Source organism: Plecotus auritus (genome assembly GCF_963455305.1).
Source record: "Plecotus auritus genome assembly, chromosome: 2".
NCBI lineage: Eukaryota > Metazoa > Chordata > Mammalia > Chiroptera > Vespertilionidae > Plecotus > Plecotus auritus.
Window position 1 is genome coordinate 62,207,704 of NC_137771.1, and position 18,639 is coordinate 62,226,342.

At 37.8% G+C, this 18,639-nt stretch overlaps 1 protein-coding gene across 27 annotated transcripts in view; it reads left to right on the forward strand.

Moving 5' to 3' along the window:
• Nucleotides 1–18,639, forward strand: part of ADGRL2 (adhesion G protein-coupled receptor L2) — a 182,093-nt gene that overhangs the window by 86,150 nt on the left and 77,304 nt on the right. For all 27 annotated transcript variants that reach the window (XR_013959976.1, XM_080657028.1, XM_080657026.1 and 24 more), the window contains exon 3: nucleotides 8,582–8,795. Coding sequence is in view for 26 of the 27 variants with exons in the window: in XM_080657028.1 (XP_080513154.1) it covers nucleotides 8,582–8,795 (214 nt within the window). In the remaining variant the exon portion in view is untranslated. The remainder of the gene's footprint in view (nucleotides 1–8,581; nucleotides 8,796–18,639) is intronic.

An 18,639-nucleotide genomic window follows, 5' to 3' on the forward strand; every position in this document is an offset into this window, starting at 1 on the left:
AAAGAAAATTAGTAAAATGTATATGAAAATCTCCCTCCTGTCAGAGTCTGGAGTGCACTGTGGGACCTAGAGTCAAGTCCCCACCCACCACCTGCACATGCTCTGAAAACACAGGAGACCCAGACCTGGCTGGCCCCACCCCTGTCAAGCCCCTCTGGGCGGGGGGCGCAGCCTCAGATCCCCCAGCCAGGTGCCAGGTGCAGGGCACAGTCTTAGGTCCCCTGTCAAGCCCTGCCAGGGTGGGGGACGTGGCCTGAGGTCCCCCATCAAGCCCTGCCTGGCGGGGGGGGGGGGCGCAGCTTGAGGTTCCCCATCAAGCCCTATGGGGCGGGGGGCACGGCCTGAGGTCCCTCGCCGTGGCCAGGCGCCATGCAGCCTCAGTCCCTGCTATTTGGTCGTGACATTACAGCACCCCAGCTAATTTGCATATTCCTTTATTATATATGTAGATATTATTTATTAGGGTTGTGTCATATTCAGTATTACAAATTTATTTTAAAAAATTTCAATTACAGTTTATATTCATTATTACTTCATCAGTTTCAGGTATACTGCATAGTGTTTAGATAATTTTTTACAAAGTGTTCCCCCTGCTGTTTCCAGTACTCACCTGGCACTATGCATAGTTATTACACTATTTTTGACTATATTTCCTCTTCTGTACTTTACATCCCTTACAGTTTTGTAACTACCAATCTGTACTTCTTAATACTCTCACCTCTTTTAATCTAGTCCCCCAGGCCCCCTCTCCTATACCAACCATCAGTCTGTTCTTGATGTCTATGAGTTTGGTTCTGTTTGTTCATTTATTTTGTTTTTTAGATTCCCCATTTAAGTGAAATCATATGGTATTTGTCTATTAAACCATTTTCCTTTACTTTGCTCATATTTTTTACTATTATGCATATAATTTTATCCAAATCTTTGTTAAATTTTGGGATTCTTTAAAAAATATATTCTTATAAAGTGAATTTGTTAAGGTTCTTTTCAGAAAGATTGTATCAGTTTGTAGACTTAGAAATGTATGAGACAGTTTCACATTACACAAACAAACAAATCTTTGGTAATTTGATAGAAGAAAATTTCACCTCATTATAATTTTTGGCTTTCTTTTGTCCTTGCCAATGAAATAGAATATTGTATATGTTTATTTCCTCTTCCTGTTCCTTTTGTTTACCTACTCTGAAATTGCTATCATGATTGTTACCCAATTCTCATATAAAGTATTTAACCTTTGTATTTTTTGTTTAGACAATTTGTCTTGGGAGATGTAATTTTCTAAAACATTTCTGTTGTCATTATAAATCAGATTCTCCTAAAGTTACTCTTAATTTTCTTAAAAGAAGCACTTGCTTGTTTTTGAGAATTTTATCAAGCCTTCTGTATTTCTTTTTGCCTTGAATAGTAAGTTGTTGTTTGGTGTGGTTTTTTTTTTTTTTAAAATCTGGTAACATTCAGCTTTATAAGGGAGAAATGAAAAGTATTTGAGGCTGTACATGAAATCATCTGAGTACACTAAAAAGTTGATTGCACAATTATTGAATCGTAGTTTCTTGTATTTCAGGTAAATTTTTCTCTGCTTTTAAAGATGTTTAATGAAGATCCTTTTGCTGGTGTTCTAAATGTAAATCTTGACTCAGGTTTTAATTGAAAGTACCAGGGAAGGGTCATTAGAGCATGTACTAGGTAGGGGTCCTCAAACTTTTTAAACGGGGGGCCAGTTCACTGTCCCTCAACCGTAGGAGGGCCGGACTATAGTTTTTTTTAAAAAAAAACAACTATGAACAAATTCCTATGCCCACTGCGGGCCCAGGACAAGTCGGCTGCTAAGCAGGACAGGCAGCGGCACCCGGCGGGCCGGATAAATGTCCTCGGCGGGCCGCATGTGGCCCGCGGGCCGTAGTTTGAGGACGCCTGGAGGTACTAGGGCATAAGGACACGGGCTCAAACAGGGTTCCTATGAGCCATTTTTCTTGCAACTCCTTATACAGTAGACCCTGGAACACGTGGGGGTTAGGCATGTGGACGTGGTGCAGTCAGAATATGTGTATGACTTTTGATTCCCCCAAAATGTAACTACAAATAGCTTGCTGTTGACTGGGAAGCTTTCCCACTAACATAAACAGTCAATTAACAAATATTTTGCGTTTATATATTATATACTGTATTCTTACAACATAAAGTAAGCTAGAGAAAAGAAAATGTTGAAGTCATAGGGAAGAGAAAATACATTTTCTAGCATTTATTGAAAAAAAATATCTGTGTGTTGTTTTTTTCAATAAATGTGGACCTGTGCACATTCAATAAAAGTGAACTCGTGCGTTGAAACCCGTGTTATTCAAGGGTCAAGTGTCATTTGTTGGAATGTCTGACACCAGCAGTTGGAAGTGCTCTGTTCCCTCTGCACTGCTGCTTTCTGCAGGAGCAGCTAGGAAGGGTGGTAGTGGGTTGTCTGTGTAGGGGCAGGGCTTACACTTGGATTTGCCACCATGCTGTTTCTTAGTCCCTTGGTGTTCAGCTTGGAAGTTAAATACAAGAAAGGATATCATTCCAACTCTGTAGAAAAGTACTAGTATTTCTTTTTTAAGGCAACATTTTTATAACTTTACATTGTCAGATTTAAATTATCTTTCTATTCCTCTCTCCCTCTTTTTCTGAATGGTCTGGTGACAGATTTGAAAATAGTTCAGTGTGTTATTTAGAACCTCATCTTTTCATTAAAAATTGAACAAACTTCACCCTGGCTGGGTGGCTCAGTTGGTTGGCATGTCGTCCTGTACACTAAAAGGTTGCGGTTTTGATTCCTGGTTGGGATGCTTACAGGAGGCAACGATTTGACAAACATATCCTTGAGTGAGGATTAAAAGTTTTTTTGAACAAACCTTAACCCCAGAACACAAAAATAATAACACCAAAACCACGCATGAAATCAAAGTCGTTACATTGTCATTTAAGAAATTATGTGATAACCTTCATATCATTTTGGGAAGTAGTTTCTGTTTTAACACAGTTAGAAGAGTACTTTATAAGTCATCACTTGGCTTCAGGGAGGACCTTTCCTACCGAGTGTGTTTTCTGTAGTTTGTAGAAGTGGTGGAGTTGCCTCCAACTTGAGAATTTTTAGTTTCCATGACTTATTCCAGAGTCTAATGGAGGAATTAGAATGGGCAAAAGACAAAAATACAAATGGATAAATGAGTGAGCAATACATGTCTAGGTGGTGTTGCCAGTAAAAAAAAAATATAGCATTGTGAAAAGGTTACATTAAATGATTAATATGGAAGTAGAAATAAATTGTTGTACCTGAGGAAATGCTGAACACTATTTTGCAAGAACTTGGTATTTCTCTCCACTGTCATAATTTAGGCTCTTCACATAATACTGGCAGGTTAAAAGGATTATATGTTAATGAATAAAAAAGATGTTTTAGGGTTTGATTGATAAAGATAAAGGAATAAGTCAGAGATGGCGAATGCCAGCACTGGTAATGGATTCTGGCCTGAGTTATTAACGTTTCAGTAGAGCTTGGAGGCATGGACCCAGTCCCATAGAGGTCCCCCATAATCAAAAGTCATGGTGCTTACTGGATCCATGACAGGGTTTAGTTCAAAGTAATTAAGTAACAGTACCAGAAAGTTGAAGTTTTTACATTATAGCTTAATAAGAAGACTTTTATAGGAATGTATGATTTTACAGAAATGTACACAAAGCAGAGAGAATGGAGACCATGTTAGACAAGCACAATGTTTCCAATTAAGTGCTTGAAGTCCCTCACAAGTCTAAGCTTATAGCAGCATGCACTATGTTTTTTTTTTTTTTTTTTTTTTTGGCCAGATTAGCATATTTTCTTGCAAAAATTCTCACAAGTGATGCAAAATCCAGTGATAGAATTCCAATTCTGGTCTCACAAATTCCCATCTGGTAGCAGTGCATCTGTTTATTAGGAGTTATCCCCTGAATGTGAGTGACTTTAGTCCTAAGTCACTGCACCTGTTGCTGGGAGGTATGTATTCCAGTCACCAGCCTAAAGCACAGAGAGTTCTGGCTTGACATTTTATAGCTTGGAGGTGGGGGTGTGGGGAGATTGTCTTTTCAAAATCATTTGTTTAGAGTGGAGAAAATGGAGCGAAACAGTTTATTGTACTCTGAGCACCCCTATTTGGCAGCATTCACATCTGTACAGCACAAAGCTGCAGTATTGATTCTTTGGCTTTCAGGGCCTCCCACAAGTTTTTTCTTGGATTGTCAGAGTTGCAAGATGGATTGTATTACACTTTACTTGTTGGGATGCTTATTTTTTTTCTTTGTTGAATTAGAAATTGGTTGAAAATACAGCTTTGAATAAATGTCATAGTAATAGTGTAATTAAAAGGCTTTAGTTTGTTGATGGAGGAATTGCATTGAATAATTGACCATCAGACACACTGCTTCCTTTCTGCCCTTCTTCCTCTACAACTAGCAGCACAGGGTGCACCCTGACTATGCCTCCTACACAGGAGTCCCCAAACCTGCTGCTAAAGGTCATTGTCATTTAGAGAGGCATTACCATAGCATTTCAGACCATGAACCTGGGAACTGAATGACCAGGTTTCAAACCTTGATTTCATTCTTACTGGGTGTATGATCATGGACAATGCAATTTTTCTTTGCCTCACTCTCTTCCTCTTTAAAATGGCGATAATAACGATACGTATCTCATACAGCTGTTTTGAGGATTTATTGTCAGTGATGGCTTGCAAAGGCCTTAGAGGGACTTCTGGTGATTATGGATTGGTGAGAGTGGCAAATCCTCTCCCTCCCAAACAAGTAAATACTGCTGGACAAAATTGTCAACAACCACCATTTTAGGGCCCTGGAAATTAACCAAAGCCATATAAGAACTTGGGAAGCATTTAGTGATGAAAAGTTGATAGAATTTTTGGTGTGAACAATGGAAGTTTAAAGCCTTCCAGCTTGGGGCTTCTCCTTTCCCCCAACTCCTTAGCTGTGTATGTCATTTTGGTCCTTTCATTAGGGTAAGGCTGATGGTGAAATGCAATGACTCTGCTGCCAGGGAAAGCTGGCTTGATGTGAAGCAGAGATGGAAACCCATGCCCAGCAGTGTTGTCAGTAAAAGCAGTCAACATTGTGGAAAACAGATGGGGAAAATCTGTAGCCCTGCCTGAGATTGTGGTCCCAGGTGGGGAGACTGGAGGGCCAGTCTGAAACTGGAAAATCTTGGGAATAAAACAGCCAAAGTTCTCTCTATGCTTTTTTTGGTGAACGGGAAACTACACACATGTGTCGAGGAGAAAAATTACCCAGACTGGCTAGAAAATGTCCTAGATTCTGAACACACTTCCTAACCCACACTCAGGTCAGTCAGCAGAGGTTAGACACCTTGTTATGTAGGTTCATGGTTTTTGTGAAAAGTCTCTGCTCCATCATTGGCTTGTCACTAAGTGTGGCAGAGGCAGGGGTGATCCCTAGGAAGCCAGACGGGAAAATAAAAATGAGAACTAAAATAACAACAGCAGTAACAACAATAAGGAGAGATTTCGGAGCTGTACGCTATGGGGGAGACCAGTCTGCAGATTTAAATCCAGTCAGGATACTAAAAAGAAAATGTCACAGCAGCAGTGATTCTCAGGGAAAGGAGATCTGAACCAAGTGTTGCTAACAGTATTTTATTTCAAATGTCTAGTTTTCAACAGCAAAACATTAGACGACATGCAGAGAAACAGGGATGTTGACCCATCCATATACTCAGGAGAAAAAGCATTCAATGAAAACGCCCTCTGATGTGGGCCCAGAGGTTAGATTTAGCAGGTAAACATTTCAGAGTGGTTGTTAAGAATATGTTCAAAGATTAAAATAAAACTATATTAGAGAATTGAGGGGAAATATGACAATGACTTAAAAATATGTAATCTCAATGGAGATATAAAAACTATTTTATAAAGCCCTTAGAGAAATTCTTGGCACATCTTAGTTATTTTATATCAGTGTGCTGCAAATAAATTCACATTTTTCCTCCCCAAATACAGATATCTTTGCTTCATCTGAATCCAGAGATTCAGACTGAATAGGTCTAGATTAGGGCTTGAACATCTGTCTTCTTAAAAATACTCTACCAGATGACTCTGATGCAAAGTGATGTTTGGGAATCAACCATATAGCCTTGGCAAGTTATTTTAATTTTTTTTTTCTTAAAAATACCCAATTTAAACGGTTAAGAATTAAATCATGTATAAAGGAAGAAAGTGGGATTAAGAAATAGTGGCCCTACTTGTGATAATTTATTCTGTGTGACTCAGAATAGTTAAGTCACTAGTCTATACAAAAAAAGTGTGTGTGGTGGTGGGGGGGAGGGGCAATAAATAAATGTCTAGGAATAAGGTTTGTCTGCCTTTCCCTAAAGATTTACTTAGTAAAATGCTGACTTTTTAAAATTAATAATGATTGCAATATTTTATTTCAATTATACTGTGCTCCAAAATTTTATATGAGTTCACTTATTTGAATTTCCATACAGATTTTGCTACAGAAGTAAGTGACCTCTCTGAGGCCCTAAAATATTTTAGTTAGCCTGGTTAGTGTGGCTCAATGGTTGAGCATAGACCTGTGAACCCGGAGGTCACAGTTTGATTACTGGTTAGGATACAGGCCCGGGTTGCGAGTTTGATTCCGGGGCAGGGGGCGGGGGGCAATGTTTCTCATCATTGATATTTCTAGCTCTCTCTCCCTCTCCCTTCCTCTCTAAAAACCAATAAAAATATATTAAAATATTTCAGTTAAAACAAATATAATAATACTAGTTTAAGCTGGATTATTGATAAAGGCAGTACAGTCTAGTATCTGAAAATGGAAGAAAGCGATAGTGTACATAAAGTTGACTTATGAATTTGGGGAAGTTTATAAATAATCTCTTGGGAAGAGTTTGTCTTTGTTTTCTCAGCTCCATTTCTGTATTTCTTCTTCATTGATAGTGCACATCTTCACATATTTTTAGTAATCTCATAAGACCATAAGCCTTCCTAGTGGAAACCTACCAAAGTCGGGGTTTGTCACAATCCCCTAAAGATTTCTGTGCTCCAGATTGTGTCCTTTTCTCTTCATTTCAATTATACCTTTAGTTTTTCTCAGTAGAACTGAGAGGTCAGCCAAGTTTGAGAACTGCAGTTTTCTAAATCATATTAATGCGTAACCCAGTAACCCCTTCGAAGGATTATTTGCATCTTAGAAAGAGGATGCCCATTTATACAGGTGACATTCTGTTTCCCTGAATCAGTGAGACTCATTCTGCAGTAAAAGTTAAAGAGAACAAGGTGTGGGCTTAGGTTCAACCTGGACAAAACTCAGCTCTTCACCTTGGCAGTTTATATCTTAGAACAGTTTACTTCTGAAGGTTGGCATTTCTCAATAAAAAGGGACATAAGGAATAACTCATGGGATGCAGAGTAATTAAAGGATAGAGATAAGAAAAAAATGCCAAAATTATTTGCTAGTATTTTGTATCAAGAACAGTATAGATGGCAATATGTTGGACAACTGAAATAAAACATTGAGGCAATGTAGAAGTTTTTGCTGTGGTATCTGACCTATGGGTAGCAAACCAGCATAGTGAAGACCTGATTCTCCCCCACACGGTTCTTCTTGGCTTGGCTGTTCTTGGCTTTTTCTGCCTTTACCCTTTCTCCTATGCTCTGTTACTACTTTGGGATCTCTGGTTAAAAAATGGTTAAACTTCAAATTCTAACCTTTTATTTCATTTGGGAATCTTCTTTATAGCATTCATGAACAGTGGTTAGCTATACTCTGCCTCATGCAATATACATAAATTCATATAGGATTTCTCAGTAAGCACTTCATATACGGTATATGATTTAATTTTAGAGTCATACAGATATGAAAAGTGACATTACAGATGTTTTTAAATCTCTCTTTTGTAGATTGTCAGAACTGAATCTTAAAGAACTTTTGCCCTTTCTGAGAGTTTCAACTTTCTGGCTCCTTTGAAGGCCCATCTACTGATTATTGCCAGTTTTAAATGAAATGTGTATTAATTTATTGTGCCATAGTATGTTGCTATCATAGTGTCATAGTTATTTTAGAGGGAAACTGCTAAGACCAAAGTATTTTTAAGATACTGCTACTAATAGGAATTTATATGTCTACATTAAAGGAAAATATAAGGCCAATGTATAGCCCAGTTTTTATTCAGTTGCATAAATGAAACCTGTTTCTTGAATAGTTGTTACATTCTATATTTGTAAAACTTCTCAATACTTATAAATCCATTGATTAAATTGGTTGTTTTTCTTTAAATTAGCTCAAAAAGAACCACTTATTTTCTGATTATGACTAGATTATATAGAGAATATTGTGTTTAGAGTATTTTTAAATTGTCTTATAAAAGTGAATAGTTCAGCTAAAGGTACATATATAATAAGAAATTCTTGACTCATAGTAAAGAGTGAAGGATTTAAATTAGTATATGAATGGATAACTTAAAAAACATAGTTTAAATATTATTTGAAAATGCCTTTAAATAGTATATTTCATAAATAAGTTAATTTAAGTTAAATTTATTTTTTTCCAGGTTTCAGCAGAGCAGCTTTACCATTTGGGTTAGTTCGGCGAGAATTGTCCTGTGAAGGTTATTCTATAGATCTGCGATGTCCGGGCAGTGATGTCATCATGATTGAGAGCGCTAACTATGGTCGGACAGACGACAAGATTTGTGATGCTGACCCATTTCAGATGGAGAATACAGACTGCTACCTCCCAGATGCCTTCAAAATTATGACTCAGAGGTAAATATTCATGTGTTACTATCCCATTGTAGCTACTTCATCTAAATTGGTAAAATTATTATTCCAGAATTGATGGGAACAGTCTATATTTCAGTCTATTTATTAAATTGAATTAGGATTTTACCTACTTATGTTGATTGCTACTATGTTTTTAAGTGTTTATTGTTTTGATATAGATTGGCATATCACAAAAAATATGTAACACATATACAGTATTTTGATTTTTAAAAAATATAAAGGTTATGAATATGTAATTTCAAATGTAATGTTTTTTAGGGCTTCAGATTCTGAAGTATTTTCTTATATCAAGAATGTTTAAATGTCTGGGTCTGGCAATATTTGCACCTTAATTTTTAAAATGAATACACTTTATTTTTTATAGCAAAAATAGCAGAAAATATAGAGTTAATATACCCCCATCCCCAAATGTGCACAACCCCTCCAACTATCAACATTTCACACCACAGTGATACATTTGTTAAAATAGATGAACCCACATTGACACATAATTATTACCCCAAATCCATAGTTTACATTAGGGTTCACTCTTGGTTTTATACATTTTATTGGTTTTGACAAATTTATGACATGTGTCCACCATTTTAATACAGTAGTAGTCCCCTTATCCCAGGAAATACCTTCCATGACCCCCAATGGATGCCTGAAACCTGGATAGTACTGATAGTACTGAACCTTGCATATACTATTATTTTCCTTTATAAGTTTATCTTTTCACTGAAAGAAAGCACTTATGGCCTCTCTTTGGCCTATCTTAATTGCCAGCATCACCATTCTTGCACTATGGGGCCTTTATTTTAAAGGGTTACTTGAACATAAGCCCTGAGATACCAAAACAGTTAATCTGATAACTGAGATGCTACTAAGTTGGGTAATATATGCAGCGTGCATATGCCGGACGAAAGGATGATTCATGTCCTTAAAGGCACTCAGAATGGAGCACAGTTTAAAACTTATCAATTGTTTATTTCTGGAATTTTTCATTTAATACTTTTGGACCATAGTTGATTGCAGGTAACTGAAACTGTAGAAAGTGAGTGTGTGTGTATGTGTGTGTGTGTGTTGGGGGGGGGAGGTTGCTACTATATCTTATAGAATAGTTCCATTGCCCTAAAAATCCTCTGCGCTTCACCTGTTAATTCCTTCCTCCTTACTAATCCCATGACAACCATTGATCTTTGTATTGTCTCACAGTTTTGCCTTTTCTAGAATATCATACAGTTGGGATCATACAGTGGATAGCCTTTTCAGATTGGGTTCTTAATAATATGCATTTAAGTTTCCTCTGTGTCTCTTCATGGCCTAATAGCTCACTATTATAGCATTAAATAACATTCCATAGTCTGAATATACACAACACCCACATATAGACACACCTACACACCTTTATTTGGGTGATAAACCATTGGTTAATTTTTTGTTTTAAAAATGATTTGTTGGAAAGTGGTTAAAACTTTATTAAATTATATTTCTTAAATGAACATTTGACTTCCTACATAGAGAGGAGAATACAGAGAATTGCTAACCTTGGGTGTCTCCTTTCTTCTCCCTTAGCACAGAGCACCTACCTCTTGGCATCTATTTTTTCCTAAATTTTGGTACTATTGGCATTTTAATTAGGATTTTCTCCTGTGTATTAAAATCGTGGTTAGTTATGATTGAATCAATGCAGTTAATATCCATCAATCACAGGTATTTGGAACATAGAGACTCTCTGGAGAAAAACTTAACTACCACAGACTTTATTATACATTATTGTTTTTTATTTTGTTTACTAGGAAAACCCTTCATCTTTCTTTTCAAAGCCTTTACCCTCTTCTCCTGCTTTTTTCCCCTCTGGACACAATATTCTGTCTAGTTTAATAATTAACCATTTATTCATTCTTTACATGTTGATCTGATAGTTCAATGAAAGTGTTATGATCTGAGTATTAGAAGCAGGTCAGAGAAGAGTGGGAAGTGAAAAATTATTCAGTATAATTACCTGTTTTTACTAAAGCAGTGGGAGTTAGTAGAAAGAAAGAATCTAGAAGAATTGGCTTTGAGGAATTGTGCATTGTAGGTAACTTATCTTTGTATGTGAGATCATACATTTTAAATACACAGTTGAATAGCTAGCAAATATATCGAAAGGTCAGTGGTGAACAGACAGGTTAAATAGCCATCTCAGACAGTGAAGAAAGAAAATTGAGTTTATTTAAGGAAAAGGGGATGGGAGATGGGAGTACCTAAAGGGAAGGCACTGAGTCAAAGGGTATTGGGTTCATGATGGCAGCAAAGATATACTTAGGACAGTGACATGACGAAGGGCATAGAAGGAGCAACAGGAAAGCCCAAGCCCGGCTGCTTTGGCTCACTGAGAAGTCAGAGACAAGAGGGCCTTGGAGACAGGTTCAGGGGGCTACCCATTGCTCCCTGGTTGCAAGTCTCATGGAGTCTCTCAGGGGGTACGTGCATGTGGGAGATTGGCACGGGCATGCTCCTTGGAGGGAGAGAGTGCACTGGGTCCTTTGTCCTGAGCATATTTATCTTTCTTGCAGGTGGGAATCTTAGGGGAAGTCTCAGGGGAGGGTCTTAATAGAATATTCATCAGCTTTCCAGTTATGCTGTTTCAGAGTCATGGTCTCCACTGATTGGTTGGTGCCAGGGCAGGGGATCATTAGTCAGATAGCTGGTCCTGAGGCAGCCACAACATCACGTGTCTGGTTTTGTTGCTTTTCTTGGCCTGGAGCAGAAATACAACTGAGGCGTAGATGTTATTTGCAGGGAGGAAAAGGTCAGGGGGTTCAAACTGCATGTCCAGTGGTATTCTACGGGAGGATAGGTTACCCTGAGGGGCTAGGTTCTTGTTTTCCCAGTTTTACCCCTTGCTAGGCATCTGGGACTCTCCACCCTGGTAAGTTTCTGTACCTGGCCCATCGTCCTTGCTCTGCTCATGTCTAACATACATGTCTTGTCATACTTATAAATAACATTATAGGAAATATGCAAGATAGACACTAAGTTAGTTTTTTTTAATATTTTATTGATTTTTTACAGAGAGGAAGGGAGAGGGATAGGGAGTTAGAAACATTGATGAGAGAGAAACATCGATCAGCTGCCTCCTGCACACCCCCTACTTGGGATGTACCCGCAACCAAGGTACATGCCCTTGACCGGAATCGAACCTGGGGCCTTTTAGTCCACAGGCCGATGCTCTATCCACTGAGCCAAACCGGTCAAGGTGAAGTTAGTTATTTTTATTGTTTCACTAGAGACCCGGTGCACGAAATTCCCTCAGCCTGGCCTGTGCCCTTTCGCAATCCAGGACCCCTCAGGGGATGTTGGGCCTAAACCATCAGTCAGACATCCCTCTCGCAATCCGGGATGCTGCATGCACCAGTGACCATACTTTTCTTACAGGTGAAAGGCATCTTGCTGTTGTATGGGCAGCTACATTTTTTAGCCCTGATTATAAAAAGTACTACATAACATGGTCCTTCTGAGGTACTAGTACCATTTCCCCCATCTTATGGGTGGAAAAACTGAAGCAGAGAAAAGCTAAGTAATTGGCTTTGTCACACAGTTATAAGTGTCAGAATCACAAAATGTGCAAGCCAGAGTCCATGCATGTCATTGCTGCATCATCCTGTTTTTTCAGTGTTAGAGTAGCTTTGCCAGGTTTTAATTTTTAAATGTAAGAAACTGTCCCCAATATATAAGGTAGGGGGTCCCTAGGCCTGCCCAGCGATAAGGACTGATCTGTGGGGTGACTGGCGGGGCGATCAGGGGGGCCCCCGCTGGCACCCACCCTGGCTGGAGGCCTGGTGCAGCCCGCTCACCGGCCCTGCTCCCCCCAACCCCTCCCCCTGTCCCCCCCCCCCCCAACGTTGGTCGCCTCCCTCTGTGGGGGAACTGGCGGGCAGGGTGATGGGGGGGATCCCCCGCTGGCACCCGCCTTGGCTGGTGGCTTTGCACTGCCTACTTGCCAGCCCCGACTGGGGGCAGCTCCTGTGTTGAGCATCTGTCCCCTGGTGGTCAGTGCACGTCATAGTGACCTGTCTTTCTGCTGTTCAGTCGATTTGCATATTAGGGTTTTTTTTTATATAGGATTATGTTATAAAAGCAGGGCTGCATTTTTTATAAATTCTTTTTGAAAGGAAATGGAGTTTTGAGATACTTAAATTTTGTAAAAGCATACAGTTGTTTTCTGTACCTTTATTATCAAAATCTCTAATCAAATTATGTGTATTAACGTAAATAAGAGGTCAATTCCAAAACTGACTATAGAAACCCCATTTTTAAATTTTGTATTATATTGGTGGCTTATAATTACTTAATCACCACAGTGACAATTTAAACATGAACACTTTATTTACAAGGAAGACAGTGTTAAATGACTTAAAAATGAGTGTCATAGTGGTAGCTTATAATTACTCCATTCTGTGTATGTAGATAAACCTTTAAGGCAGTCTGTCATATTTGACTGTTATTTGGTTACAAATAGCTGTAAGAAAAATGGAAGACAATATTTGTGCAGCTGAATTATTACTGAATCATTTTTGAATGTATATACTACTTGTCCCTGTTTTTTTTTAATTTAAAAATACTTTAAGTACAAATAAAATGTTATTTTCACCAAACTCCTAATAATTTGGCAAATTTTTTCACTTATAGTCATAAAAAATGTGATATTTAATAGAGCAAACAAGAGACTTTGTTTTTCTTTAATGTAGAAAAATTTCTATTTGGAAAACTCTTAGCACTAGAATTTTTCTATTAAGTTTGAAATTCCCCATTTTCTTCCTGTAATGATGGAAATTGGCATAGAATTTTCTATCACTTTAGCAGTTGAGAAGCAAGTAAATAAACATACTTGTAATTGTGAATGTGGTGGCGGTAAAAGTGTTGTTATTCCTTTTTCGTTTTCTATTTCTTGATCATTTAAAGTGTGAAACCAAGAGTCTATTAGTAACTGATAGTATACTTGTCTTATAAGTACACCAAATGGCTCAATCCGAAAAGTGAGAAATTAAATTCCTTTCTAAAATGATATGTACTTTAATATTTTATAAAATAATCACTATTAGAGATAATTTTTTACCACTCTGAAGACAGTAGTGGGGTAACTTAAAAATTTGAACTGTTGCAACAGCTTGAATTTATTAAAGGCGAAAATTTCCCAGCTACTACACTGAGGTATTTGATGAATAAGTAAGTTAGAATTTATCTGCAATATTGGTTCTTTGCAGCACTTGGGTACAATCTAGTTTGTGTCTTACAGTGATGGGCTAAATTGTACCAGAGATCCTCTTCTGCATTGCTTTCAAACTGTCTTTCTGTTCATGTTCTTCACTCTAAGAATCTGTGCATTCTCATCTAGGTAGTTTGCTGCCTAAGATTTTTCTCTATAACATGTTCTTAAGTTTTTAGCACTTTGGCCTAGAGATCTGAAAGTAAATGTTTATTGTTTTTGTTTTTGATATTAAAGGTAAGGTTAAGGTGCATGGGTATTAGGTTCAGTTTTAGAGTCTTAACTCGTACTGTCAGTGTACCTCTGTCAATACAAAGAGGTTCCAAAATTAGTATGTACTGCTCTCAAGAAGATGGTAAGAATTCATGCCTCAGTTTTTCTCTCTGGTAGGAAAGGTATAGCACGTGTAAATGATTCAAAGATAAGTGTGTGTGTGTGTGTGTGTGTGTGTGTGTGTGTGTGTGTGTCAAAATTGCCAGAGGAAAATAGTGTCATAGACTTAGAGAATTAGTCTGGCTCCTTAAAAGCTTTTAGCCATTTTTATTTTTTTGGCTCGCAATATAGATAGCAACTGACAAGAACCTCAAGCAAAACTAACTATATAGCAATTCTTATTAAATAAATAAAATCAAGTCTATTTTGGGTTGTTATACTACCCATCTAAAGTCCTCTAAGTTTATTTGGGAATAGGTTGGAGTATAAAAATAAATAATTTCTCAAGTAGTTATAGTTTACAACAGCAAGCACTCACAAGAGTGGTGAGAGAACATATAGATGAAGCAGACATAGAATTGATAGTACAAGTGAACAGATGATAGTACCCCCAGAGTTCATGTAGTTTGAGCATGCAGAAGCCCTGGAGAACGCCTGCATTGAGGGAAGAGGTAAACTTACCTTCCAGGAAACAGGATGGGCACAGGAGGAGATGTCTCTCATAAGCTAGCGGCAAAGTATAAGACACATACATTTTTTTCTCTTGTTGATTTAGAAGATTTTTTTAATTCTATTTAGAGAGCTCCAATAAAATAACCCATTGAGATTTTCAAGATAGTATTTCTTCAGGATAGAAATCAAGAAAGCAGCATTTAGCCTTGCACAGACCAGAAAAATCAGGTGGTCAACCGGACAATACTTGCGTACAATTTAATTAAATTAAGCTAAGGAAGTGCCAAAACTTACTTTAGAGTCTAGATCATTTCCACAAAGGTTAGGATGATGGAAGTTAGCTCAAATATCCAGGAACCAAATTAATCTACTCCCATCCTATACCCCATTCAATAACTTCTATCCTTGAATTTCTAAACCAGTGTCCCACCCTGTTATCTCCAAGTATAATAACTCCATTTTATTTTTAACATTTTAACCCAACAGCAACGCAGGTGGTGACAGTTTCTTGTGTGCATGACAGTTTGAAAAAAACGCGTTATGGTGTATGTACGTGTGTTACTTCTTCTGCCCCAGGGTTCTTTACATCACAGTGGGTGCAGAGTGAGATGGAACATTGAGTGCATACTCCCAGCATGCAGTTAGAAGTAAGGCTGCAGAAAGGATCGTGCATGTCTTAGTCTGGAATAAACAGAACGACCTTTCCCTCTGTCTCTCCACTTTCCTTCTTGCCACGCCTTACCAGGCAAAGGCACATAACAAGGGACCCTTTATGGGAGGAGAAAAGCATACACAATTGTTTCTATTTTAAGAGAGTTGTTAAATAGCAGATTGTTATAGCTGCTGAGGAACTTGGGACTCATCGTATCCAAACACCCTTATTACTCTTGGGGAATCAACTGTCATTGCAGTCAGTACACTGGTTCATACTGCATTCAACCCCCCCCCCCCCCCCCCATCCACAGGATGCATTCCGAAGCCCACAGTGGATGCCTGAAACTAGGTTAGTACCAAGCCCTATATAGCCTATGTTCTTTTCTGTACATACAGGGGTGGGCAGAAGTTGGTTTAGAGTTGTGAGTACACGAAACACAGAGTTTATTCTTGTATTATTTATTATACAAATAAATATTGTATTATTTTCCATATGAACAACTTTAAACCTACTTTTGCCTACCCCTATACATACCTATGATAAAGTTTAATTTATAAATTAGGCAAAGTAAGATGAGCAGTAACTAATAATAAAATAGAAGAGTTATAACAATATACTGTAATAAAGTTATGGGAATGTGGTCTTTCTCAAAATACCTTATTGTACTATACTTACTCTTCTTCTTTTGATGATGTAAGATGATAAAATGCCATACCTATTCCTGAATCTATGTATCCATCCTTACTTGCACTAAATAAATAGCTTGGTGTTACTCATTTCAGCGATCCCTTGCTGAAGTCTTTATATAGGCTCAATGTTTTCTGGTACAACATGTTACTGTCCGTCCGGAACATGCTTTGTGATCATGTTTGCCACCACAAATGTAATGCCTTTTCTGTCCTAATTAAGTACTGTTACACACTGTGGCCTTACTTTGGCAGTTTGAGGTGTGACAGCAAAACTACCATGGATTTTTCCCCTTCTTCGTAATTTCACTAATGGAAGATTCATTGTTACCATGGATTTTAGCAATCTCAGCATGTGGTGTGTTTTCTTCTCTCATTAAGTCAAGAACTTTAACCTTTTCGCTTGAAGGTAGCACTTTACAGCTTCTCTTTGCATATCTGAATCAGCAGCATCACTACTCTTGTGCTTGGGGCATTACTAACTAAAATAATAGTTACTTAAACACAGCACTGCGATGCCAAGACAGTTGCCCCCAGACAGCTACTGAGTGACTAACAGGTGGGTAGCGTACACAGCCTTGGTACTCTGGCAAAAGAATGATTCATTTATCTCGTGGGGCAGAGTGGGACTGTGGGAGATTTTGTCATGCTACTCAGAATGGCACACGATTTAAAACTAAAGAATTGTTTAGGTCTGGAATTTTGCATTTAATCTTTTTGGACTGCGGTTGAGAGCAGGTAACGAACCCGGAAAGCAATACGGTGGAGAGCGGAGAGTTGGAGGCAAGGGTATATTCTCCTCATTTAAAAAAATCCTTGGGAAGGAATGGCAACATGATTCCCTTTTTATTTTGTGAACCTTTAAAAAGGTTGAATTATTTGTCACAGGGTCTGAAACATCAACTTATCCATATCTATAACCTCAGTAAGTGTGGAATGAAAATTTATTCTTGAATAATAAGTAATGATTCTTAAATAATAATTTTGTTATTTGGGTTTTAAAATTTATACTTTTGTTATTCTTAAGTATTCTAACGGATATTAAGGTGTGTGAAATATTTAAAGACAGGAGATACATACACCTAAAACCTTTCTAGGATGACTATTGGGAGCTTCTCAGAATTTAAGCATGAAAATCCATTAAAATGCAGTCACAGTTCTGCCACTGTTCTCTGGCAGACATCCTGATTATAGATTTTAGTGTGGGTATACTCTCTTTGACATATGGCCCTCTCAACTTCTATATTGATCTTTCAGTCTTCATAAAGAAGCTTTGTATTAAAGCCCGAGCTATATGAGTTTTTTAAATTTAATTAACTGTTTGTTTTTTGATGTCTCTATAGGTAACAATAAACTTCGAACTCCTTTCTAAGATGTTCACATTCTTTTCTTTTTAAATGGTTTTATTGATTTCAGAGAGGAAGGAAGAGGGAGATAGAAATAGAAACATCAATGATGAGAGAGAATCACTGATCGGCTGCCTCCTGCATGTTCCACACTGAGGATTGAGCCCGTAACCTGGGCATGTGCCCTGATCGTGAATCCAACCGTGACCTCCTGGTTCATAGGTCGACACTCAACCATTGAGCCATATCAGCCTGACCACACTCCTTTCTATTTATGGCCTTCTCTTTGAAAAATACTTGCCCAATCTGCATTTTTACCTAATTCAATGTTTCGTAGTATTTTATTCAAAATACTTACCCGTCGGGGATACTTCTTTCTTGCTTAGTATACTTATTCTGTGTACCTATTTATTCTCATAGGAGGTAAGCCTGCCATTTCTGAGAAATTACATTCTTACCTTTATGCTCTTTAACCCAAGTGCATTTATCTATCTGTCGTGTCATGCTTACCAACCATTTGTCCATTAAGATGAAATGTACTTGCGAAAAATTAATAACTCAGATGCTACTATCTCATCTCTGTGTGATAACTTAGGTTATTTTCTGTTAGGTGATGGATTTCCACTAATTCTTTTACGTGTGGCTGAGCTGTTTTAAGACAACTAACTTGAATTATAAGCAACTCTCCTTAGCCAAGGATTGGGAGGTTACTAGTATAGGTTCTGGAATATTTGTACAGTAATAAATAATCATTAAAGCTCTAATTGGCATATCTAATTGGACACATACTTTGCATGTCACTTACTGATGGACATTTAAACCAAAGCACTTATTATGGAAAGGGGAGACTATTGGCAGTAATAAACATGAACCATATTAAACAGTCACATTTAGTGTGCAAGAAAGACTAATGAATTATAAAATGAATTAGAAGACAAATCATCTAAATATCCCTACAACCCTGCTTAATTAGAAAATGTAGAAGAAACAATGTCACATCAAAGATTCTGCCCTACAGGGG